Source organism: Gossypium hirsutum, chromosome D08, assembly GCF_007990345.1.
Source record: "Gossypium hirsutum isolate 1008001.06 chromosome D08, Gossypium_hirsutum_v2.1, whole genome shotgun sequence".
Taxonomy (NCBI): domain Eukaryota; kingdom Viridiplantae; phylum Streptophyta; class Magnoliopsida; order Malvales; family Malvaceae; genus Gossypium; species Gossypium hirsutum.
Window position 1 is genome coordinate 60,858,099 of NC_053444.1, and position 26,833 is coordinate 60,884,931.

The 26,833-nt window shown below is 30.8% G+C and overlaps 2 protein-coding genes and 1 long non-coding RNA gene across 3 annotated transcripts; 2 read left to right on the forward strand and 1 right to left on the reverse strand.

The window, feature by feature from the left end:
* Window positions 1-104: 104 nt before the first annotated feature.
* Window positions 105-3,426, forward strand: LOC107936709 (uncharacterized). The gene is made up of 3 exons (XR_001694478.2): window positions 105-349; window positions 2,079-2,155; window positions 2,970-3,426. It is a non-coding gene; the product is annotated as an uncharacterized lncRNA (long non-coding RNA).
* A 14,118-nt stretch (window positions 3,427-17,544) lies between these two features.
* Window positions 17,545-18,889, forward strand: LOC107936687 (uncharacterized). The gene is made up of 2 exons (XM_016869433.2): window positions 17,545-18,068; window positions 18,181-18,889. The coding sequence occupies exon 2, from the start codon at window positions 18,215-18,217 to the stop codon at window positions 18,662-18,664; it is 450 nt and encodes a 149-aa protein (XP_016724922.1). The 5' UTR covers window positions 17,545-18,068; window positions 18,181-18,214; the 3' UTR covers window positions 18,665-18,889.
* Window positions 18,890-20,024: 1,135 nt separating this feature from the next.
* LOC107936689 (actin-depolymerizing factor) lies at window positions 20,025-20,953 on the reverse strand. Its single transcript, XM_016869438.2, has 3 exons — window positions 20,819-20,953; window positions 20,444-20,709; window positions 20,025-20,332 (listed from the first exon to the last, which is right to left on the reverse strand). The coding sequence occupies exons 1-3, from the start codon at window positions 20,819-20,821 to the stop codon at window positions 20,182-20,184; spliced, it is 420 nt and encodes a 139-aa protein (XP_016724927.1). The 5' UTR covers window positions 20,822-20,953; the 3' UTR covers window positions 20,025-20,181.
* Window positions 20,954-26,833: the final 5,880 nt, after the last annotated feature.

Genomic DNA, 26,833 nt, shown 5'->3' on the forward strand with positions numbered 1-26,833 from the left:
TCAAATCATGGGTTTTTTGAGTCGGACCCTAAATCAATTTATTTTTATTATAATTATATGATATCTTTAGATAAGCTATGGAATCATGAACAAACACTAGGGCCATGTTTGGTTCAATGGTGTATCACCATTACAACTCTATTTTGTGGGTCCACCATAAACAACTGTTTAGTTCAATGGAATAGCCTGTTACGGGCCTATGCAATAAAATTGCCCGATTTCTATTAGGTTTCCTCACCACCGATTACTGATTCGGTGCTTAAGGAGACCATCACCACAAAAACGCTCACTACTTTGCCCTCATCCACTTTTTCACCTCAAAAGATAGTCACCTTCATAGTAGCGTTAGGTGAAACATTTTCTCCCTCTGTTCCTTCCATTTTCCTCTCTTCTAATTTTCCTGCACTTTTTTTTGCTTTCTTTTTCTTTCTCTTAATAAAGTTTTTCTTTTCCTCTCTTTCGTTTTTTTCTTATCTATAAAATTCCATCGATTGTTGGAAAGAGCAAGAGAGGAAAATTAAATCAAAGGTTCTAATTCTCAATTTTATTTGAAAAACCATTTAAATCTCGATTTTATTTTCTTACCCACTAATTATTTTGATCTATTTTTATTTTAGATAAAATGATTATTAGCAATAAAGGACAACAATGAAGAACTGTGAAAAACTCGCCAATTTAGCTTTAGCAAGTTTACTTTTCTTTTTCTTTTTGATTGATTATTGGTTCATTTTAGTTTATTATTTAAATTTGTTTTTTTTGAACATTTTTTTTTGGAAAATTTATATTCAATTTCGTTATTCAGTTGTTGAATTTAGTTGAATAGGAGAATAGAAGACTCAGTTAGCTACTTAGCTATAGTGTCTGGGTTTTATTGGCAAAGAAAAGAAGAAAACTGAAGGGATAGAAACGATTTGGGTTGAAATTTGATTTTCTTTTAACCCTAGTATCTAGAATGTGTAATTTTGGGTAGAAATGTGATAGCTTTGATGTTTGATGGTATGAATGATCAATGCTTTCTTTATGAAATGATGGATTATATTTGTAAAATTTAGAGCAATTATACTTAATTGATCTCTAAATAATTATCGATTTCAAGGAAAAAAAACTTAAAAGGAATGTAAATTTAGTCTTTGGTTGGTTGTTGCTTTTTTTTTTTTTTTTGAGTCCTTCTAGTGACCAACACTCCATTGAAAAACATGGCTTTGCTTTAAAATATGCAGAATATCCCGAGATGGAAAAAACCTGATGATATTTGTCATAATAGTGTCATTTGCGATGTTTATATTAGAGTAGAAGGAAAAATGACAAGTTTTTGCTCATTTTATAGCTCTCTGGTGGAATTTTGAGCACGTGCATTGCTTGAGCTTACATAAGAAAGGCCAAAGAGATGATTTTATTCATTTACATACACTAGTGTCTTCATATGAGAAACAAAATATTGTTTATCTCTATGTTCAAGAGAAAACCAAGTTCTATAAATTAGCATTAGAATGTTTGGGTATTGTTTGCAGTTGTGCCATTAAGTTTATAATTGACCACTGGAATTAGTGCCTCCAAAATCTTTGACATGCAAATCTAATATGAAATCATAGAAAACCAAAATACTCATTTTTGCAAAGCTCATAATGAAACTCAATAGTAATTTTAGAGTTTCACAGCTCCACGATCACTTCAGAAGTTTTAAGGGTTGCTATTGTTCTGAATGTGTTAATTGCTCCATTCATTGGTAAGACTTTCTAATTTCCGAAATAATATCTTGGGTATATATTGTTAGTTCATTTTACTTTTTCCTTTTAAGTTCCCTAGTCCACTAATGATTTTTCCCTTTGAGTTTTCATTATGGAAGGTTTCGTGCTGAATTATTTTGTCTTCATATTTCACTTTTCTTGATATAATATATATTTACATTAGGCAAATTCAGCGCTTGTTTCTCTGTCATTGATTTTTTTATTCTTAGTTCTATTCTGATCACATATTACTTGTATTCTCTTTCTATATTCTACATTTTTCATAACATATAATCACATTTCCTTTCCCTTTTTGCTTGCACTAATAATGATTCTTCACTTGTCTTCCAGACCAAAATGGCCTTCCTTCTTTATTTGTTTCACCTGATGGATTGATTACAGCCATGGCCTACCGCTTGCCTCATGTTGTATGTATCATATTTAAATTATTGCATCCAGTTGGTATTTATCTTGTTGCCTTAAAGTATGTATGTATGTATGTATGTATGTATGTATGTATGTATGTATGTATGTATGTAATATTTGGAGTCCTAAGAATTTAGATACGACGAAAGCTTGTTCTATTCAGGGATCAGTTAGAGAGGAATTCACCTTTTCCACTACTTTTGCTCCCTTCAAAAGTTGTCATGCCTCTACTATTGACATTACATATTTCTGTTATCAGATGAAGATTGATGTTCAATTTAGTGAGTGCATTCTCTTGGCGTCAATGGTATAATATGAGTATGTATTTGTTGAGTTGGACCTTGCCAATTAGGTATTGCAACACCAAGGGTTTTTGCTGTTAATCTGGGGATATATATGGTGTGAATGGGCCAAAAAGGGTTTTTGCTGTTAATGTAGGACATTAGTTTGAATGTTATTTTGCTTCTCCTTTTGCTAAAGGGTTAAAGTTTAAACATCATTTATTGATTAGTTGAGTTAAGTTAGTTTATGTGTCTTGTTTTTTGGCTTGTGAATATCAGTCCATCAGACTTAAATAATCATTGAGAAGCTTAATTTTACTATTAGAATTTTCTTTTCCTTATTGTATCCAATACATATTATCTTACATCCATGTCCAACATATTTATATAACTAGCTGCAAATTGCTCATGGTTGTAATTTTTAATCTTTTATGCATATTTTCAATGCTGAATTGATTTTCCTCTGTTAAAAGTTATGTGAATACCTTTTGCTCTTAGAACTTTTGACTGAGTATGTTACATACATTTCAAACAGGCTTCTTTTGCAAAACCTCAAGACTCTGCTGCTAGAGCCAACAGTGGATCACAGGCATCTAATGCTCCACAATTGGGATCCAAAACTGTTTCCAGAGGTTTAAATTCATCACTGAAGCTTCTAATGAGCAATTGTTCTTTTTTTTATTCTTTAACAGCTTTCACAGTGGCATGTGCATTTGAGTGTTTGGGGTTGGAGTAATGACTGGATTGGAGTAACAGAGATAAAGGTGGGGTTTGATGTTCAGGAAGTGAGAGCCATGAGACTGAGAATAGGGTTTTTATGTTCTAATGGACCTTTTGTTATTTGTTTGTGATCTATTATTTTGGGAAATTTTTCATTTGTTAGAAGAAATGAAGAGAAACCAAATCTTGGGCCTTTTGGGGTTATATCATTTGGTATAATTTGTTTAATCCTTTCCTTCAAATATATCATTAATGCAAAGCTTTCTCATTAACATCACCTTTTCCAATTCTATAGTGTAGATAAACAAACATTTTTGTTTCTTTTAGTTGATAAAAGAAAAATAAAAAGATGTTGTTTTTCTTTTAGATGCTTTGTGACTTTTTCTTTATTCTTTTTAATAAAAAATTCGTGTTTAATACAAATTAATTAAATTTAGATTGTAACACAAGTAAAAAGTTTCATATAAAAATTATGTGAATAACAAATGAAACTTTAGTTGAAATCATAAAATTGAGATAACTTGATAAGCAATGGATTCAAATAATAGTTTACTATTTTAAAATGTAGTAAATAAAATATTTTAAATATTTTAATATAATTTAATATAAAAATAATTATATTAAAATATGATTAAATTATTTTTTTATTTTTTTATTAAATTATATTTAATAATAATCTTATTAAAATTTAATAACAATAATCATATCTAAAAAAATTCTGCTAAGGGTATTATGATCATTTTAGTTTTTTTTCTTTATGCTACACAATAATATAATTACAGTTCTATTCTTATATATTTAACCAAACAATTGAATTACTAATTACAGCTCTACTCTATTTCAGTGAACCAAACGTGCCTTAAGACCAATAAGATTTAGATCAAAGGAAAAAAACAAAGCCACATAGAAAAGCCATTTATGGATCACATATAATATTAAATAAAAGAAGATGAAATTGCAGTTTCATGACAAGAAGATTTTAGAACATAAAAAATTGGAATTCTTAGTTATCAAGTTAGCTAATCTCTAGAACCTAATTGTCAAATGACAACCAAATAAGCAAAGGTAAATATATTTACACTTCACAACATGAAAATGGTTGGAAAGGACAACTAAAACAGACATTGCGAGTTGACAAACGTTAAACCCCAACAGTAAATTTAATATTAGCATTACATATAAAAGAGAGAAGGGATTATTATCCATATGCTGAACCATAAAATTAGATTTTATGTCTACTATATATAATTTTCCTGAATATGGATTCTTGATAGACATAAAAACTTTCCACGACACAATTCATTGGGTCGCCAAGTACCTCCAGAATGCCTTCGTTGTCATGTTTGGAGTAATATAAATTACATATTCAATGCAAAAGAAACAGACCAGAGTGCTTTTAATTTTGGACAAAACAACTTGGGGGTTCGACCCCACCTACAAAATGGCTATACAAAAAAGCTACCCCATTGGATGCCAATCCAAGGACTATCCACCGACCAGATGAGATGTCTCACTCTCCATGTTGTAAAATTTATTAAACTGGTTTGAGATGTTGGCCTCAGCTATGCACCTAGGTGTAGGATAAGGTGGGCCCTTAATCTTCCAGGCTTTAACCTATATATAATTTTAAAAATCTTTCACAAAAACTTGTACCTGCTGATTGCAACGATCTGGAGAACCATATATAGCCTTAAGATGCTCTTCCTTTGTTTTCTTCTCTGATCTCCAGAAAGCTTTAATCTGTTCCTTAGTAAGAGATGGATTTATTTTAAGTACAAGTGAAAGATTTTTCAAATGATCAGAGATTAAAACAACAAGGGGTTAAGTAAAAAAAGAAAAGAAAATGCCATGGGAACACTGAGGCTAGTAGCAACATCTAGGATAAACATTGAACCAAACCCGTAAGTAACATGGGAAAAAAGCAAGAAATTTATCTCATAAATTTCCAAAGCTTACATGCCACAGGATGGTCAAAAAGCTTCATGATCTGAAGAAGACAAGGTACGTACGAGCATTTTGTTAAAAAACTGAAACCATGATGGTAAAATTTCAGACTCAGGCCCTGCAAAAAAAGAAGAAGACATTAATCATATATAAATCAAAGCAGCAAGGTGAAGTTTTAATAAAACCACAAAAGAAGGGCATGCAATGATATCAAACAATACTATAAGAAAAAATAATAATTAGGCTATTTTAAATGGTTTTTTCATATCATTTTCTGTGACTTTTGTTCATCATAAAAGTTTCGAATATTTCTCATTCCTGTTCCATTTACATCCTTTCCAAACTTACGTTGTTACTTTTCGGATCCTGAAATCAGAAAATGTTGAATTTGTAGTAGCTCCTCCATATGAGGCTGATGCACAACAAGCATATTTGGCCACCCTTTGTTTTAAATGTATTATTATTATTATTATTATTATTATTATTATTATTATTTGTTGAAACAATATATTACTACTTCCATCTAAATTAAGTTAATTTCAATGTATTATATAAACACAATTACCTAATTAAATGATCAAATTTTCATAAATTAAAGATTCAATTAATATTTCACTTCAGCAAAATAGGCTTTTAGCGGCGTTTTTTTAGGCCCATAGAAAAAGCGCAGTATTTGAAAGTGCCGCAAAAAATGCTTCTATAGACAATGTCGCTAAAGTTTGCGGCGTTTATGAAAAAGCGCCGGTAAAGGTCATTTTCTTTAGCGGCGTTTTTGTCACAAACACCGCTAACTTTGGCAGATTTGTTACATTCAGTTTTCATCCCATATACAACCCTTCCTGTAACACGAAATCCAACAAAAAACAGCAAATCTAAATGATACTTCAAATTCAACGAAAGATATATGATATAAAATGATAACTAAAGTATAATACAAAATATTCTTACAATAATGTTAAAAGATATAATGCTAAAAATATTCTTACAATAAGAAAACAAATGTCTAAGATGGCGGATTTTGTGACTGCTGAAACATCTTCATCATATTCTGAAGTTGTAGGTGGAGTGCGTCATACTTTCTGCTCTGCTCTGCTGACTCCGCTTTAAGTTGATCAAAACTTGATTGCATCTGAGCCACCTGGTCTCTGAACCGCTGAACTTTAGCTTGAGACTGACTCCCCGAAGGCATGTATTGCTGCGAGCTGGATCTAAAATATTGGGTTGGTTTAACAAAAGATCCTTAAAATCAAACCCGACCATACCTTTCAGGACCCAAAACTTCAGTAATAATCCGGTTATCAATGTCGTCAACATTAACAGAACTATCACTCGAAGCAACTGCTTCATACTTCGCCTTTTTATCCTTTAGTTTATCCTAATAAATCAATCAAAGAGTTAGAAACGAAATATATAATAAAAACAAGTGCAACATAACTTAACATTATTTGCATTACAAACGAAGAATTAAACCATTATAATTAAACACTATAAATATTTAAAATAATTTAAATTTTATTAAGTAAACATACCATAATTTCTGCAGCTTTCTGAAGTCATAGGAGATCCATCTTTCTTCCTATGTGTAATGTCAAAAAGTTGAAGGCGTCCAACTTTTTGACCAGACGACAGTTCCTACAATATAGTAGTAAAAATATTATTTAAGAGAAAGTAATAAATATTTGACACAATTAATAAATTCAAAATACCTCGGCCTCAGCTACACAAGTAAAACTTTTCGACCCAGCTGTATGAGTGAATTTCTGTTGTTGCCTGCTGCTTGTTCCAACTCGTTCACGATCCTACATTATGAAATTATTATTACGTATATAGTAAATAGTATAAACCGAAATAATTATAAGAGTTTGGAAGTACGTAATACCTCTCCTTTCTTTGAATTCCAAAATCTAACGGCATCTTCTCATTGGTACCTCAGCATTCCCGGCGGGACATTTCGCAATTTCTCTTCGAGGCTTGTTTTTGTCTTAAAATATTCTTTCTTTAAATTACTTTTATGGTCTCTCCATCTTTTTCCCAATGCCTTCTTGACATAATTATCCGAGACCTCTAAAGCAAACCTCTCCTACAAAAAACACAAGTTTAGAAAGTAAATATAAATGAAGCTTAAACCAAATTTTCATAAATTGCATTCACGTTTTGTTACCTTAATATTATTGAGAGCTTCATTTTTGTTACTATTAGGCATTTGATGCCATGACTCGTAGTTGATAGGTAACATATTGGCATTTCGTGCTATAATGCCCAAATATCCTGCTAAAAGTCGAGCTTCTGGTCCAATAGGCTGACCAAGATTGCTTCTACATACTTTGACATGCTCGACAGAATTTAACTCGTATAAATCTTTAAGTAGCGTACGTCCTCGACCTCTGCGCGTCCCACCACTTTCAGCTAAAAAATGGTATATTATAATATAAGAATTTGAAAAAGAAATCAATAATAAAAGTCAACACACATGTAAATCAAATTTAACATTACTTTGAACTTCTGCAGGTTCGTCAGGTGTAATCAGAACATTCGAAGATCCAATAGCAGTCTGTTGTTCACTATTTGTTTCTTTCGAATTTGGAGTATTTTGAACAATACTTAGATCCTGCAATCTTCTTCTAGGCATTTTATCTGCAGTACACATAAAATAGTTGAACTTTTAGTAACTAATTACAACAATAATAGTAAATATAAAATAGGTGAAATATTTAACAATACCAAGATTTAAATTATGATATTACATATAATTAAGAAATCGTAAATATCTTCATCAACATCCTGGTGAACCCATTGAAATTGTGTACTAGTACTAGGGATATTTTCATTTAAGTTTTGTTCTGGAAAAGGCAAAGTTTCTGATCTTTCGTCGGTGTCATCTCTACTCCTATTGCCCATGTCAAACAAGTCTTTAGAGGTGTTACGGAGTACAACGTACCAACCTTCATCAGTTGCATCTTTCGAGTAAAAAACTTTTTTCATTTGAGAAGAAAATACATACGGCTCATCTATCAGTTGTTGTCCAGTGTGAATCAATCGAGAGAAGTTCGCCATTGTAATCCAACTCAATAATGTCAGTAAGAAGTCCGTAATACTCCACATTTCCCTCAACAGAATTACTATCCCTAACACTAGCATAACTTGTAATTGAAGAATTAACAACTATTCCACAATTTTGAGTTCTCCTCAATCTCTCGTGATATTTTGTATGAAATCTGAATCCATTGATGAGGAAGACACTATATCTTTTTACTACTCTATTCGGACCTTGGGAAAGCCATTTAACTTCGTCATTGACGTTATTCCCACTCCAAACCTATTGAATCGAAAGTAAATTAAGTAATTATAAATGTTATGAAAAAACATTATTATTTGTCAATGAAAGCTTCAATTGCATACCGTTTGGCTTAACCATTCATGGAAAGATTCTGTGAATAACTTATTAATCTCTCGATGTTGTAATCTTCGAGAGCGTGAACGAGACCTCAAGATTTGTTTGTACTCACTATGTTAAAAAGAGGTTTAATTTGTTAGAAGATAAACAAATTAAAAAGATGAATATTTATCAAATTTTAGAACTTACTTGCGTAATGGTTCCATTGAATCGTGGTTAAAAAGAACATATCGATGTGCTTGTACCCACGATCTATCATCTAATTCTACAATTTCAACTTTGCCGATTGATTCTCCATAACTTTAAAATAAATAAGTTTCGACCAAGTAATGATCAGTGAGCCCAACATTTCTACTTGGTCTGTTCAGTCTTGTTTCAACATCTTCTAAATATCTAGAACAAAAAGTCATACACTCCTCTGCTAAGTAACCTTCAGCAATTGATCTTTCTGGATAACGCTTATTACAGTAATAAGACTTCAATTTGGATAGGAACCTAAACACGATATACAACATGATCAAAAGTTGTAACTAAAGGCATAGAGGTGAATGAATGAATAATTTACAAATAAATTAGCACCTTTCTATAGGATACATCCATCGACAGAAAACAGGTCCACCAAGTATTGCTTCATGAGGGAGATGGATTAGCAAGTGCACCATAATAGTGAAGAAGGAAGGTGGGAAGATATTCTTCAAATTGTATAAAGTCAAAGCGGCTTGATCTTGTACTTTCTCTAGTTCTTCAACATTTAAAATTTTGCCATAAATGACTTTCATCATATTGGATAGTTTAATTATGCAAGACGTCACCTTTTTTGACATACAACATCGTAAAGCAACTGGCAGTAAATCTTGCATCAAGATGTGTTAATCATGTGATTTTAAGGAATATAGTCTTCGATTTTTAAGACTCACACATCGAGATATATTTGATGCATACGCATCTGGGGCCTTTATATCCTTCAACACATGCAGAACACTTCTTTCTCTTTCTTCGACATTGAAAAAATAGAAGGCGACAACCAGAAAGTACTTGGGGATGAAGATCACGCCGAATTCCCATGTGAGCTAAATCAAGTCGACTTTGAATATTGTCTTTTGATTTTCCATCGACATTCAAAATTGTCTCAATGATGTTCTCACAAACATTCTTCTCAATATGCATGACATCAAGATTATGTCGTAAAATGTGATGCTCCCAATAAGACAACTAAAAAAAATACTTCATTTTTTCCACAAGTTTGCCTCATTAGGATCATCCTCTTCATCAGATTCATCATCAGATTTATCTTTCGATCTTCACTTTGTTTGCGTGTTGGGCGGTTGATTCATCTTCCCATAACTGAAATTCATATCTTTCAACATGAAAAAGATTTTAGATCCAATGGTCTGCTCAGAAGCTTCTCTGAACTCTTCGGTACCGTCAAATAGAGTACTCTGAAATCTAAATATATGATTTCCATCTAACCACCGACGATGCCCCATATAAGAGAATTTCTTCCCATTATATAACCACTTCAAACATGTTTGCGCAGCACAACAAGCACAAGCATAATGTCCCTTGGTACTCCAACCACATAAATTAGCATAAGCCGGGAAGTCATTAATAGTCCGCAACAAAGTTGTACATAAATTAAAGTTCTCCTTTCTCAATACATCATATGTCTCAACACTCGCCCATAACTGTTTTAACTATTTAATAAGTGGCTGCAAATAAATGTCAATATCATTTCCGAGACCTTTCTCTCTAGGGATAATCATAGATAAGATAAATGAAGATTGTTTCATGCAAATCTATGGAGGCAAATTGTAAGGAACAAGCACTACAGGCCAAGTACTGTACGAAGTGCTCTTGATTTTATAAGGATTAAATCCATCAGATGCTAGCCCAAGCATCACACTCCGAGGACCGCTTGCAAAGCTTGGAAATTTACTATCAAATGATTTCCAAACTAAAGAATCCGCAGGATGCCTTAATAATCCATCATCGGTTCGTCCATCATGATGCCACGTTATAGACTCGGCTGTCTTCGACGACATGAAAAGCCTTTGAAGCCTTGGTATTAGCAGAAAATATCGTAAAATCTTAATTGGTTTTTTTCTTGACTGTGCATCATATTCATCATCATTCACATTTTCTGTATTTTATTCATCCAACGAGATTTACCGTATACATGACAAGACTGTTGGTTTTTCCGATCACCCCAATACAACATGTAGTCATTTGGGCAAATATGAATTTTGTTGTACCCAAGGCCTAAATCTTTTATCAGTTTCTTCATATATTTGCATGAATGGGGGATTTTTGCAAACGGAAACATATCTCTCAAAAACTCTAACAGCATTGTCAAAGAGTTTTCGGTCTACCCTTCCAAACATTTTAACTGAAAAAGACGAATACAGAAGGACATTTTTGAAAATTATGATCCCTCATAAAGTTCTTCATTCATTTCATTAAGTAACCTGTAGAACTTCGCCGCTTCTCCATTCGGCTCTTCATCAGGTACACTTCTTCCAGTTTCGGTAAAAGCTTTTCCACCAAGATTAAAATCATCAGATGCAACAAAGTCGGGTGGAAACGATTGCAAACCATGACTGCGCATATTAAATGCATCTTGCAACATACCTTCCATGTCATCTTCTCTAACAGACTGATGGTAAGAACTATGAGGATAAATCGGATTAATCGTTGAAGAGGTTCTACTAGGTGTGCACCCTCTATGGAAAATCCATTTTTTATACCCCCGAATAAACCCATCAACAATTAGATGTTTGTAGACAACTTCACGAAAATGCCAATTGATGTTGCCACACTTCTTACACGGGCAAAGAATCATATTCTCTTGGCTTGCATTTTGAAATGCAAAGTTTAGAAAAGTTTGTACTCCATTTCAATAGTCGTTGCTTACCCTTGACAAATTCATCCAAGGCCGGTCCATTTCGTAGTTCTTGAAGTCTAAAGTTGACAATAAACTACACGGGTAAGTTGTTTATTTATAAGTATAATTAAGTTATGTAAGTTATGATATGATATATATTTATGTATTATGTAAGTTATGTAAGTTATGTGAGTTATGTGAGTTATGTAAGTTATGATATGATATATATAAGTTATGTATGTATGTGAGTTATGTAAGTTATGATATGATATATATTTATGTATTATGTAAGTTATGTAAGTTACGTGAGTTATATAAATTATGTAAGTTAGGTAAGTTTTGATATGATATATATTTATGTAAGTTATGTAAATTATATATTAATTTAAAATAGAAGTTTTAATTTTCGAAAAATTCAAAGATCATTTTGTAGCTTTTACTAATAATCTTGTGACGGATATAATTTATCTTATTTTTTATTATTGAGTAATTTTGATTTTTCTTTCCTTGTATTAGTCGGGGAAGAAATTAAAATATAATTAATTTGTCTATATTTATTAAAATAAGTAAAATTAAAAAAATTAAGACTTTGAGTTGGCATTAGAAAATAAATATAATTGACAAAATAATATAGATTTAATAGCCTACATATGATAAATCGATCATTTATTTGTATGTAAAACATTCTTAATCATCAACATCAAACTAAATTCAATCAATTAATCAAATTAATATAAAATCGATAATTTATTCAATTAAATAAAAAATTGATAATTTATTCACATAAAATCAAATAAACTAATCAAACATAATTTATTCAATTAAATCGAAAATCGATAATTTATTCACATTAAACCAAATAAACTAATCAAACATAATTTATTCAATTAAATTGAAAATCGACAATTTATTCACATTAAACCGAATAAACTAATCAAACATAATTTATTCAATTAATCAAATATATAAAGTGATTTATGAATTTGAATCTCAAATTTAATAATTTGTGTATTTGTTTTTGCTTGGGTAAATAATACGTGGAGAAGTCACAATCATAATTCATAATTACGTGTATATATTATTGAATAATTAATTAAAATTTCAACGTAACAAACTAAAAGACATCCCAATAAGCTGTAAATTTTCCACTTCTCAAACAGATGGTGGAGGCGGTGGGGGTAGTGGGGGCCTTGCATTGATAAGGTTAGGTAACCATATATATATGCATAGATAAATAGATAGATGATCTATTAATTTTTGTCACATATTGGATAGAAACTTTAAAGATGGATTAAATCAACAACTTATGCATAGTACTCAACTAATACCTAAATTAGAATAAAGAAGTACTACAAGAACTAAAACTCACCAAATTAGAATAAAGAGATTAAATCCACAACTTCCACATAATACAGAGATTGATAGCATCATTTGACCTTTAATTTAATATATGTCAAATGTCTTTTGTGCAACACCCAACACGACTAGTAAGATTTTGTCATTTCAAAATGACCTCTAGAACTTGAAAAATCTATGTATGTCATTTCAAAAATCTATGTATGACCTCTAGAACCTGAATTCAACTTCAGCTTGAAAATTTCATGCTAATTACTACAATTGAAGTAATTGGATAGGCAGCACAAACTAGAGAATTTGATGTAAGAAAATCTTGCAACAAATTCTGAACAAATATAGTTGATGAACAAGAAACATAATTTCAAAGCAATTTAAATTTTCGATATCGATGAGTTCAATGTTTAAGACATATTATATTATTATTGCTTAGTGCTTGTATGTCCTGATTTACCTATTGCTGGGTATCAACTATATCAGGTAGAGTTGTTGTACATTTTAAGCAATCAGACCTCAGACATTACAGGCAATTGTTAATAGTTTAGAATGTAGGACAAAAATAAAGAACTTGCAAGACCTTGACCTAAGGCAATGTACCCCAAAAGACTATGTTCTAATTTAACATGGCTGAGTTTAGATGAGTTACTAGGAAAATGAAGGTCTTACTTGTGGGTTGAGAGAGAGAAAGAGAGAGAAATCCGAAGTATCCTTAAGTAGCTGGAAAGTTATTTTTGTTGGGGAGTGAGTGATTGAAGCTGCAAGACATCACCAGATCTCGATTTTTCATATATAAATGTAACTAACGTATCTCCTTCGTAAAGTATTTCTCCACAATACCCATGGACAGTTGCTCCCGGAGTCGCCAAATAAGGCTTAGCCGATCTTAATATTATAGAATCAACTTGAGCAATAAAAACTTGACCCGATTTTAGGCGTGGTCCGTTTTTGGCTATACATACATTTTCACAAATAAACTGCCCAAAACTAATTATTGTGGATATTTCTTCACAATAATTATGATGATAATGATGGTGGGAAAAATACCAATTCAAATTGACTGCATTCAAAAAGATGTTACGGCATGGATCGAATTTATAAATTTTCCCATTTTCAGCTATTAAATAATAGTTAAGTACTTGAAAAGCCTGTTTTAAATTGTCAAGCTCCAAATATTTCGCTACCGAAGTCTAATTATGAGTTATTAAAGGGTAAAATGATGAATAAAAATTCGCAATTTTTGGGGCTGTTCCTAAAGGACCCAATAAATTCTTAATTGGAATTAGAGATCTTTTTTAATAGATTGTTTTATCACATTGTGATATTTTACATAGTTGAATGGGCCCATGCGAAAACAATTAGATGATGACAAAATTATCAAAGATTGGGACTCCTTATTTCTGTTCAAGAGCGTATGAATACTTCCGTGATTTTGGCTAAACGATTATTGAATCCTTGCGTTGGAATAAATGGAATAAAATAGATTTTTATTGGTACGATCTGACCTATTATCAGAAATCAATTCTAAACCTGACGGATCATTTCTTTTTCTGATATAAAAAATATGAGATGTCACTAAGTCGATTCTTAGGAAATCTCGAATTAGACCATTTGTCCTTACTTCAACAAAGGAAGTGCAGACCTCTTCGGCGAAAGAACTTTTGTTGTCTTGGTCCCAACTCAACACTAAACAAGTTTGAACTAGTTGAATACTTGTGCCAGCAACCCAAAGACTAATACTTCCAATCTGTCAATATTCGACTGTCTAAAATTAGACTTGAAAATTCCCAATTTGAACACATCATTTTAGCCATACATACATAGAACACTTCAGCCAGAGCTCTCTTGCTTAAAAGAGAACAATGCAACAAAACCAAAGAAGTAATGGAATAGAAAAGAAATTTACCTGTAAAACGGTGACAAATTGGGTTATCGTTGTTTTGATTATACGTTTCAGATGTGGTATTTAGCCCTTTGCAATCGTTTTCCAAGAAAATGATGACGACCAAGAGGGTGTGTGGTGGAAGAACGCCAGCGACAGAGGAAGCAGCAGACAAGTGGAAACAAGGTGGTGAGCGGCAAGAAATTAGGGATTTTTTAGGTATATGTGAGATGGGAATAAGAGCTAAGAGGAGGGGAGGACGGGTTGAAGTTAGTAAAAATGACGCCGTTTAGAAAGTAAATACATAGTTGCGACGTTTTTGGTCTAAATGCCGCTATTGCTTACCTTTTGCAGCGTTTCAACCAAAAACGCCACTAAAAATTTAAATTTCTATATTGAAACGGCGCCGTTTTGAAAAATTTTAATACATAGTTGCGGCGTTTTTGGTCCAAACGCCGCTATTGCTTACCTTTTGCGGCGTTTCCAGCAAAAACGCCACTAAAAAATTAAATTTTTGTACCGAAAAACGGTGCCGTTTTGAAAATTTTTAATACATAGTTGTGGCGTTTTCTGTCCAAATGCCACTATTGCTTACCTTTTGCGGCGTTTTTCTCATAAACGCCGCTAATGATTGACTTTTACTATAAACTATTAATATATGATATGATATAAGAATATGGTATTGAATAAATCAAAGAAGAGATTTCCATTAAGTAGTGATTGGAAATTAAGATTTTAAAATTTAAATTTAAATTTTAGAAATATAATATTTATGATAATTTTTTGATTCCATAGATTTACTGGAGACCTGTTTAATAATGATGTCCAAATGCCGCTATTGCTTACAAAAACGCCGCTAATGATTGACTTTTGCTATAAACTATTAATATATGATATGATATAAGAATATGGTATTGAATAAATCAAAGAAGAGATTTCCATTAAGTAGTGATTGGAAATTAAGATTTTAAAATTTAAATTTAAATTTTAGAAATATAATATTTATGATAATTTTTTGATTCCATAGATTTACTGGAGACCTGTTTAATAATGAATTTGAAATCCTTAAAATATGTTTGAATTTCATAAATTCATGAGTTAATACGCTATTGATATATATTAAATTAAATCTCAATTATTTTGTCCATAATATATGGATTTTTTTACCGTTTATATAATAAATGAAATCGAAATCTAAATTTTCAACTAAAGCATATCTTTTTTATTTCAAGATTTTCTCTCAAATTACATTCTATGAAATTAGAAATTTAGAACTTAAAAAATTAAAAGTATTAGGTGTATAAAATAGGGTCTATAATTATAATATATTAGAAAGAAAAAAATGGATAAAAGACAAGATTAAAATGCACTAAGATATAAACATTCTCAATTATAATAGATATATTAAAAAATTATGACTAGAGGACGGGTAGAAACTAAAGGGAGCAAAGGTCCTAATCCTTTTTCCATCGAGGGAGGGGTATTTATAGGAGTCCGTTTAACTTGGATGATGGGTGAGAATACGGGGAGCAAAACAGTGCCGTTTTGTTTAAAACTGGACCCTAAACACGTAAACCCTAAACCCTAAACCATTAACCTTAAACCTTAAACCTTAAACCCTAAACCTATACCCTAATCTATAACCACTAAACTCTTAACACTAAATCATAAACCCCAAACCTTAAACCTCAAACCATAGACCTACACCCTAAGCTCTAAAAATATATATTACAAGGGACAAAAGTAATTAAAAAAGAATCTTAAATACTAAACTCTAAACTTTAAACCCCACACTCTAAACCAAAAACCCTAAACTCAAAGCTATAATCCAAAAATAATAAACAATATATCATAAACCCTAAAACCCTAAACTATAGACACTAAACCTTCAATAATAAACCCTAAAACCATAAACACTAAACCATAAACCCTAAAAAACTCAGCAAAAAAGACGTTGTTTTGCTCAACTTTTTTGCGGCGTTTTACAGAAAGCGCAGCTATTGCTTAATCTTTAGCGGCGTTTCTCAAAAAGCGCCGCTAAATCTCGATCTATCGCGATGTTTGTTAAAAAGCGCCGCTAATGCCACTAAAGCTCAAAAAGAAAACGACGTCGCTTTGCTCAACTTTTTTACAGCGTTTTCTAAAAAGCGCCGCTAATGCTTGATCTACAACGACGTTTTACAGGAAGTGCCACTATTGCTTACCTATTGCGACGTTTTGTTAAGAAGCGTCGCTAATGCTCGATTTATTGCAGCATTTTTTGTTCAAACACCGCTAAAAACCTGTTTTGCTATAGTGTTTATTGACATCATGAATCTAAATTTATTCAAAGTAAAGTTTAATTTAATTTATTTCTATTTATTAGGTTTTAAAATAGTAATTATTGTTTTCTGTAATAACAAATGAAATTATATTGTAATATATAAAAAATAAAATTATTTTTTCATTACAATACTATAAGAAAAAATGATTACGTATAGTAGAGAATATTACGAAGTAATTATATACCATTCTAAAATAAAATTAAAAATTATTTTGTGGCGTTTTTGTATGGACCGCCACTAAAAGTGTAGCAATTAGCGGCATTTAAGAAGAAAACGTCGCAAAAGGAATTGCCCGTATTTGGCGATTAAGTTTTAGCGGCATTTCTGAAGACAATCATTGCTAATTTATTCATATGGGCGTTTTACTGAGAAACGCTGCAGTAAGTTTGACTTGATGGCATTTTTTCTATAAACGCCATAAGCTTCTGCCACTCTATCTCCTTTTTGTTGTGGTGTATGGGAGGGCTTGGATTTAGGGATATTTGATTGTTTAATATTGCCCTACTTGGGCGACAATTATGGAGACTGTTGCACCATAAAGATAGTTTTTGTTTCAAAGTTCTTTTGGCTAAATACTTCCCTTTAAGTGATATCTTCTTAAGACGAAATGTTCATAACTCCTTTTTTATTTAGAAGGGTTTTATGGAAACTTTAAATATGCTTATCCGGGCTTCTACTAGAGGATAGGAAATGGCAATAAGGCCAGGATTTAGATGGATAAGTGGGGGGATAAGTTTATAAATGATCTAGATATAGGTCATTGTGATACTATTCCCCATGATGCTACGGTGTCCCAGTTTCTAATAGAAGGACGAAGATGGAATGGCACCTTAATTTGATCTTGTTGTAATGATTAGATGGCCTCCTGAATTCTTCATCTACCTATTAGAGAGGCAAATGAAGAAGACCAGATTGGGAGCATGCCCTCAACAATGTTTACACTACGCATTCGGGATATAATTGGTTACTTCTTTAGACAATGGGAATAGGACCTTATAGGGTCTTTTGGCAGGAACTTTGGAAGGTGAAAATCCTTCCAAAAATTTGACTGTATGGGTGGAGAATTGGTAATGGCATCCTTCTTACGGGTAACAAATATGCTTTGTTCTCCCAAGGGGCGGATCCGAGTTGTCTTAGATGTAAGGCCCTTAAGGAGGCTGTTATGCATGCTCTTAGGGATTGCCCAATTTCGAGGGAGGCTTTAACCTTGAGTAATATTCATAATTATTTGCTTTGTATGTCTTTTTGCAGTGCGATCGATTGACTCAAGGCGACTATGTAGAATATGGACAAAGGAGCTTTCACTAGTTTTCTTGTGCTCCTTTGGCAGATGTGGGAAGCAAGGAACTTGTTTGTGATTCAGGGGCGAGTTTCCTCTTTTCAAGATGCAATTTTGAAAGCTCTCCCTATCCATCCTGATTTTCGGGTGCATAACCTTCTTTATACGCCATTGTTACCTCGACGTCTGACTGTGGTCCGATGGACTCCACCTTATGAAGATGAGGTCAAAATTAATGTTGACGTGGCATTGAATGAGGAGATGAGATTTGCTTTTTGCGGTGTCATTGTTCGTGATCATGAGGGAATGGTGATAGTTGGTTTTTCTTATTCATTCACTAAGGCTTTTGATGCTCCTTCAGCTGAGGCTCTCGCTTTGGCTTGTGCTACTCAAAAGGCTTCAAGAAGGGCTTTTCCAGAGGTATTTTTGAGTCTGATTGTGCTTTTATTATTATAAGTTTAATAGTCAGACTCTTGATTTGTCTCTTTGTGGTTGTATTGTTAAAGAGGCCTTAGGGATTTTACAATTCTTTTAGTGTTGTTAGTTTTTCTTTTACCCATAGGCACGTTGGCTAATGGATGGGAATGTTGCACTAGAGTTCAATTTGGACTATCCAGATTTCGTCCATCGGTTGGTGTTAGATGATACTTTATGATCTAATATAGTTGGATCTTTTTTTTTTTAAGATCTCGAATTAAAATGTGTATAAAGAAAGAAAAAGAATATTGTGAAGTTACTTATATACATTAATCAAAATAGGGGTGAGCACCCGATCAAATTGAGTTGAATCAAGCGAAAAAAGTTCGAGTTAGTTGAGTTGACGGATCTTATTTTATCATTGTAACTTGATTTGAAATTTTTTTGAATCGAGTCAAGTGGAATGAGATTTGAGTTGACTTGAACAAATTTATTCAAATTAAATTAAAAACATTAAACCTGCCATATATTGATATTTTGTTGACAATATGACTAAATTCCAAACTAAAAGAACGTAAAATACAATGTATATTTGATAACCCTTTTAAAACAAAATAAGATAATTAGTATGATAAATTTGGTTTGATAATTTACTTGTTTAAGGCCTCAAATTTATCATTTTATTTTTTTAAGAAAAAATTATAATTTAGGGTTTTTATACACTTTTAAGATTCTTTTAGGTAATTTTTAATATATATATTTATAAAATTTTAGGAAAAAATAATTTATAAATATTTTGAATCTTTTGTTTTTTTAGAGAGACCAATTTGCACATATTTGAAACTGACAATGACCCAAAGGATATTTACATTAGTTTGTTATTCGTTATTCGAATTATTCAAGTTGTAAAATGCAATTCAACTTGTACTCGAAAAATCAGATTATTTATTATCGAATTGATTCGAAAAAACTAAAAAAACTCAAATAACTTATTCAATTAACTTGAAATTTAAAAATATACGCTTTTTCAATTCAAATCTAATTTTGTTATCCACTAAATCAAAACTATATACATACTTTACTTTAAACATATATATTTATAATATGTAACAAATATATATATTTCTTTTTTGAAGAAATGTAGCAAAAATATAGATATTATAGATATATTATGCCTCAAAATTATTTATCTAAGGTTAGTCGAATGATTTGTTAATTTCACTCAATTAGGCATTATTGTCAATCTAGGAAGACGTAAGTTTAAGTGCGCTGAAGCGTATTATCCTCCTATTTATGAGTTTGGGAGGAACTATAGGTAATTTTAGATACTGTGTCAAAAAGTTATACTAAATAATTTAAACATAACTCACGAACTTAAAATAAAATTTGAAGAGTAAGAAGCAAAAATTATATATTTTAATATATATTTCAAATCCCCCTCATTTGACACCCAAATTTACTAATTAAATTTACCATTTTATGGCAATTGAGGAAAAAAAAAAGGCTCCCCAAAGCAAAGTGCAGAAAGATTAGAACGATGATAAAAAAAGAAGAGTTTAGAAAGCTCGCTCTTTGACAATATCAATACTCATTTCACTTGCATCGGTTGCTTGCAATTCAACTTGAACACCATCCAACTCTCTTCTGAATCTATCTTTAGAGCTCGCATATAACATTTTGCTCCTCACCCTTGATGTATCAGGAGACCTATACAATAACAAACATAAAAAATTATGACCATAGAGATTAAACTCGAGATTGGTGTCAATTCAACACTTAAATACGGATTATATTTAAAAAGAGTTGGGTAGGGTGAACCATGCAATGAAGAAGATTTTGCTTTTCTGGACATTTTCGTCGGTAGTGAAGTCGAAATCAAAGACAGCGTAACGACACTCGTTATGAGGCAAACAAGCACTGAAGTCGTCGTATTTTTCTTTAGGTCCACCGAGTTTTTCAACCATGACCTGTTGAATGTTCTCTTCTATTTTGAAAACGATGAACCTGTAGCTTCTTTTGGCCTTTAGTTCCAAGAATCGCATCTTGCATTCATCGTTAACTGCCATTCCGGATGCTGAGTTCGCCTGCTCATAAAACCATGGATTAAATTACTTCTAAAAAAAACACTACTATGAGTCATAATAAAACAACATCATCCATCTCCATTGATAAGAAATCTGAAAGTAAACATACCATTTTGGTGTCAAATGAGGCAAGAGGGGGGTGCTATTGGGAGAAAGTGAAAGGGGGAGAGGGAGCAAGAGGCTGAATGATGGGTACGGAAGTTAAAAAGAGAGGAGAGATCCTTGTTTTTAGGGGTTATGAAAGGTTCAAAGAAATCATACAATTTTGAGGCCAAGTTTAATGGTTTTGAAGTGTTGGTCAATATTTGGATTCTGATTTAGTCCACAAATTAATTGCCATATCCTTTTTTATTGTCAAATTTGTGATTCATCCAAAGGTTAAATTCTGCCATTAGTCATTATACTTTACAAAAGTTATGGATTAAATCCTTATACATTTATTTGGTCATTTTTAGTCCATGTACTTTTTAAATTTTAAAATTTCAATCCTCACCAAATAGTAATTATTAAATTCATTAAGTAAAGTTCTGCTAGTTCTAAAATCCGATGTGCCAAACATGTTATCATATGTGTAATGTTATGCCAACTTGTTATTTCCACATATTACTCACCAAAAATCCAATTAATTGATTAATGGTTATCATTTGCGTCAAGACTAAAATTTCAAAATTCAAAAAGTTCAGGGACTTAGAATGATCCGATTGGAGAAAATTGACTAAATCCATACATGTACACATAGTAGAGGTGATCATGGGTTGGGCTACCCGGCCCGGCCCGACAGCCCGCCCGAAAAATGAGAGGGTTCAGGTAAAAATATAGGCCAGAAACATGGGTTTGGACAAAAAAAGAGGCTCATTTAGAAAACGGGCTGGGCCTCAGGTAAGACTTTTTTGGCCCGGGCCCGACCTGACCCGACCCTGCCCGAATTATATATTAAATATATTTATTTATTTTTAATCAAATATACTTTTTATTAAATATATTTTTTTGGACTTTTAATCCGAATTATATATTAAATATATATTTTTATTTTTAATCAAATATGGGTCGGGCCGGGCTTAGGCTTAGCAATTTTCTTTCGAGTCGGCCTTGGATAAATTTTTTGGCCCATATTTTGGGTCGGGTCAGGCCTGAGCCTAAAAAATGGGCCTAAAATTTTGTTCAAGCCCGGCCCGGCCCATGATCACCTCTAACACATAGTATATGATTAGTAATTGAATTTAACCAAACAAATTTCAAATTTTAAAAAGCATAAAAACAAGTGACCAATTAAAAAAATACAAGAACTAAACCCATAACTTTCGCAAAATATATAGATTAATAGCATACTTTAACCTTATCCAAATTGTTTTAGTCCAAACAAATGTTGTTACAGGCATATGTTCTTATTCAATTAACAATTCAATTTTGGAAAAGTAACTCTAATTTTTCATACAAATAAAAAGTTAAAATATGTTATAAGTATATGTACTCTCCACAAATTTAAAATTTAATCTCCGTACTTTAATTTTCAGGGATTTAACTCTTTTATTTTTCAGATTTCAAAACTTGAGTACAATCATTAACACTATTAAATTTATTTTATTAAATCCAGGTTTATTAGAATGTCATCTTTTTAATTACATTGCTACTAAGTGAGTATTTTTTTATTTAAAAATATTATATCGATAAATTTAACAATATTAATAATTTGACTTGAAATTTGAAAAAATAAAAAAATTAAATTCCTGAAAATAAAAATAAAACATATTAAATTTTAAATTTATAAAAAAAACATAATTTATAATATATTTTAGTCCAAATAAAAAAAAATATTTTGGATTCAGATAAATATTCAGATCAGTAAATAAATCCACTTCTATATAAATGTTGCAAATTGGCTCCGATGTTGAGATTTGTTGCCCTAACTAAGATTAATGCTTAAATAACTTCTTTTCCCCCAAAATTATTATTTTTCAAATAATTCTAACTTCTAAATTTCAGTAACTTCTAAATTTTTCAAGGCGAAGCTAGAAAATTATTTTTGAAGGAGCTAAAATTAAATTGTATATTTTTACGATACTAAAGATACAATTTCACCATTTTATTAGTTTATATCTTTATAATTTTTAAAAGGATTAAATCAAAATTTTATCATTTTTTAAGAGCTAAAGTGTAAATTTATTATTACTAATTTAAAATTTTATAAATTATAAAAATGCCTAAATAAAAAAATTTTCTCATTTTGAAAAGGGTAGACCCTGCCAAACTCTGACTCCGCCCTTGTAATGATGGATTGAGTTTGAAGCAATTAGATATAAAATATTTGGGGTTTAATTCAATAATTTTTTTATGGTAATATAAGATTTTGAAATTATGTTGTTTGTTTGAATTGAGTTATTAATCTTGCGTTATTAATAACGTTGAAATTAATCTTAATATCACATTACCTTTACACCTTATTTTTCAATTTTTAACCCTTTTTTTTGTCATTTGTGATATTTTAGCCATTTCTAAATTATATGAAATTAAAGAACTAATTTAATTTAATTAAATAAAACTTATTTATTTATAAATGGAACTCTAATTTGATGTTTTAATCATACATTAATCCTAGGTGAAATTTACTAAAAAAAAGAAAAATAAACATTTATTGAGTTTATATAAGCCTAATTTGCATGCTAAAGATCATATTAAAAAAACAAATTATGTAAAAAAAAACAGTTTGATAAAAATATTATTTTAAATAATATTATATTCTACCAACTAACTAACCAACCAAACAAATAATAAAATATTATATTTTAATTAAGTTAACCAAATAAAATGACGTAATAAATCCAATAATATACTAAAATATCCTACATTGCAACAACCATATTATATATTCTTCAACTCAACCAAGGGTCGAAGAAAATTGAGAGTAGATAAGCAAAATCATTGAAATATGTGTGAAATGATCGTAGAAGATAAATTGGTGGGTACATAGGTTGCTTCGTTTCCAAGGCATGTAAAGCTTCTTAGGTAGGAACTAGAATCTCCATATATTTCAGTGCTCACATGATGAAAGAATAAGAATCCTATCAACCCCTTTTCTTTTGAATTCGTTCAATACTTTTAATTATCACCCTCGTTTATAAATCTGTAAATCAAAATTTAAATATTTTTTCTTCAATCTATAACATTGACCATCAGATAGATTTAAATTTAAGGTATTTTTTTTACTCAACAATATGTCCTGATCTATTGTACCAATTATCGCTTGGAGCTGACTAATCAGACTTTTAAAAAAGTTAACCGTCTACTAATTTAAACGAAAACTTTCAAATAGTTCAGTGACCAAATTGTAAATTTATTAGTAATTTAATGACTCTTAAAAATACAAGTTTAAAACTGAAAAACTATATTCTCAGAAGAAACATCGCAAACCTTAAATATGAATAATAAAACAAACATAAAAGATAAAAAAAAAATCCAACAAACATTTACACACTACAATACCTTTCCATCCTCCACCTTGAAAAAAGGTATACCTTTTGTAGAAGATGAGGATGGGAGAGTAAAATGTAAGTTTCAGACAAAAATAGAATGAAGAAAAAAGTGATGGGTTCTGCACTGTCCGGACATGAGTTTGCCATCAAAATGTTTCTACAATAGCAAGTGTATGCATATAGAAAACTCGCTTCATTTATACTATACTAGACCCCTCACAGCCAACAGCATGTGCTCTGTTCTCCCATTGGCATTATATTTGCACTCAAGCAAGAATCAGACCCAAAGCTCAACTGGCACCAAAAAAGAAAAGCTACACACTTTTGAATCTCATTAAAACAATATTTTATCATATATTATTTACTAGGGATTTCCATGTTGTGGGTGAATACATATTTTTTTCAATTAGGTATAATAATATATGTATTAATAATATTTTGAGTTTTTTACCTAAATAATATAAAATAATTAAATAAATACTGAAATGGGATAAAAACATTAATATTTACGAATCTAAGTAGGAGCTACAGTAAAAAAATTGATACCGCCTAACCAATCGGCGACACCCCTCTCCTCAGCCACCAGGTCACATAAGCCTTTAAAAAAAAATTTATAGATGCCCTCAATCAGCGGCACCAATATTGTATAGATTTAATTGCCATAGCTTAACCCCTTGCTGCTATTCTTTCATTACCATAAAGGAAAAATAATGGTTTTGGTCTTTCCATTATGTTTGAATTTAAAATTTAGTCATTTAGTGTAACTAGATAGTGGAAATAAGTAACATTGTTACTTATTCCAATTTTATGACATAGATTTTTTTTATGTTGACGTGATGAGTTTGAGGGTTGTTTTGAAGAAAAAAAATCGTATTATGTTATATATTTGAATCAACTAATTACAGGACCAAATTATTTCAAATTGAAGTTTAAAGACCAAATTTTAAATTAAAATATAATATAGAGACCTAAACAATCATTTAACCTAAAAGAAAAAGTAGGTTTCAGTTATTGAAAGTGCTTGCGTGTACCTAGATAGGTTCTTTCATTTGAAATTAACAGTGTTATCTATTTCCACTACTAAGGACCAGTTCTTCATCACTTAAAAAAAACACTTCTGACTACAAAAGTATTTTTGAAAGAAAAGCTGTGAAGAACAAATTGCTTTTGGCTGAAATTTTTAGCTTTTCAAAAGTGCTTTTCAAAAGTACTTCTGAAAAGGAGCTGAAAAGAAGAAGTTAAAAATTTTAGCCTTTCCTCTCCCAAAAACACTTTTGGTGCTTAATTACTTTTTCAACCCTCCAATAACATAATATTTTTTTTTCTTGGTGCTTAATTACAATTGTGTTAAAATCATTAATTAAAAATAAAAAAATATTTTTTAAAATACTAATTACAAATATTTAATGGTTATATTTAAATATTTAAAATATAGTTTATATATTCTAATTAAATTTTATAAATAATTAACATTTATTGCTTAAAAATATTTAAAATTTATATTTCATATATTAAAATATTAACAACAAGTTATAATAAATTTTTTATATTCTTACTAAAATATAATAATATTAACTAATTTAAATATTATTTAAATGTATATTTGTTACTTAATAATAACATGTCTAAAATAGACATTTTATTTCTCAAAAGCACTTTTTGACAGCAATACTAAACACTTAAATTTTAAATTCAAACATAATGGAAATACCAAAACCATTATTTTTCTTTTCTGGTGACGAAGAATAGTAATATCGGTGCCACCGATTGACTAAGGGCACCCATAAAAAATTATTATTTTTTAAAAAGCTGATGTGACCCGTGGCTGAGGAGAGAGGTGCAGCCGGTTGGTCAGGTGACACCAATTTTTTACTGTACCTCCTGTCTAGATTTGTAAATATTACTGCCTTTATCCCATTTCAATATTTATTTAATTATTTTACATTATTTAGATAAAAATTCTAATATTTTACTTTCTTAAAAAAAAGAATTTCAATTGCCTTTTTTCTTAATTTAGTTTTAATTCTATAGCAAGTATAAAAATTCTGATGGGATTAGTGTGGTGTCAAAGTCAAGTGACATGAATTTTGTTGGAGAAAATATAAAAATTAAACTAAAAATAATAAATTAAACAAAATTTTGGATAATTTATCAATATAAACACATTTTTATTTAATGTTGTCAATAATAATTTTTATTTTAATATTCAGCACAGCAATTACACTCTCATCGTTAAATTTAATCTTATTACCATAATTAAAATAATCAGGACAATTATTTTTTAATCTCACCCTCCATTCATGCTTATTATTAATTTTTGTTCGCTACTGCTTATTTCATTAACCCAATTTTGAACAGTTATAATTTCTTAACTTATTCACTATTGTGGCCCTGGGTCCATCTGGAAAGGCCACCGTCCAGGCTGTCCAACCACACCTTGCCACGTCATCAATTCCAGTAACTACATTGTTACAGTTACTAAGCAAATCCCAATTTCAAAAATTCAATTTCCCAGGAAAACGAAACGTCCGTTACTAACCGACCTAAAACCCAGCTCAACCTGCCGTCAATTAACGGAAATCTTTTAACTCCTCTATATAAACCAAAACCACTCTCATCACCATTTCCCCATAAAAAGAATTTCCGGAATTCTT

Excerpts from the sequence above, each read along its gene's own strand:
- LOC107936689 (XM_016869438.2), bottom strand. Across the intron at positions 20,333-20,443 it reads AAAATCTTCTTCATTGCATG|GTCTCCTGATACATCAAGGG; the intron begins GTTCACCCTACC and ends GTTATTGTATAG.
- LOC107936687 (XM_016869433.2), top strand. The coding sequence starts at position 18,215 with ATGGACAAAGGAGCTTTCACTAGTTTTCTTGTGCTCCTTTGGCAGATG.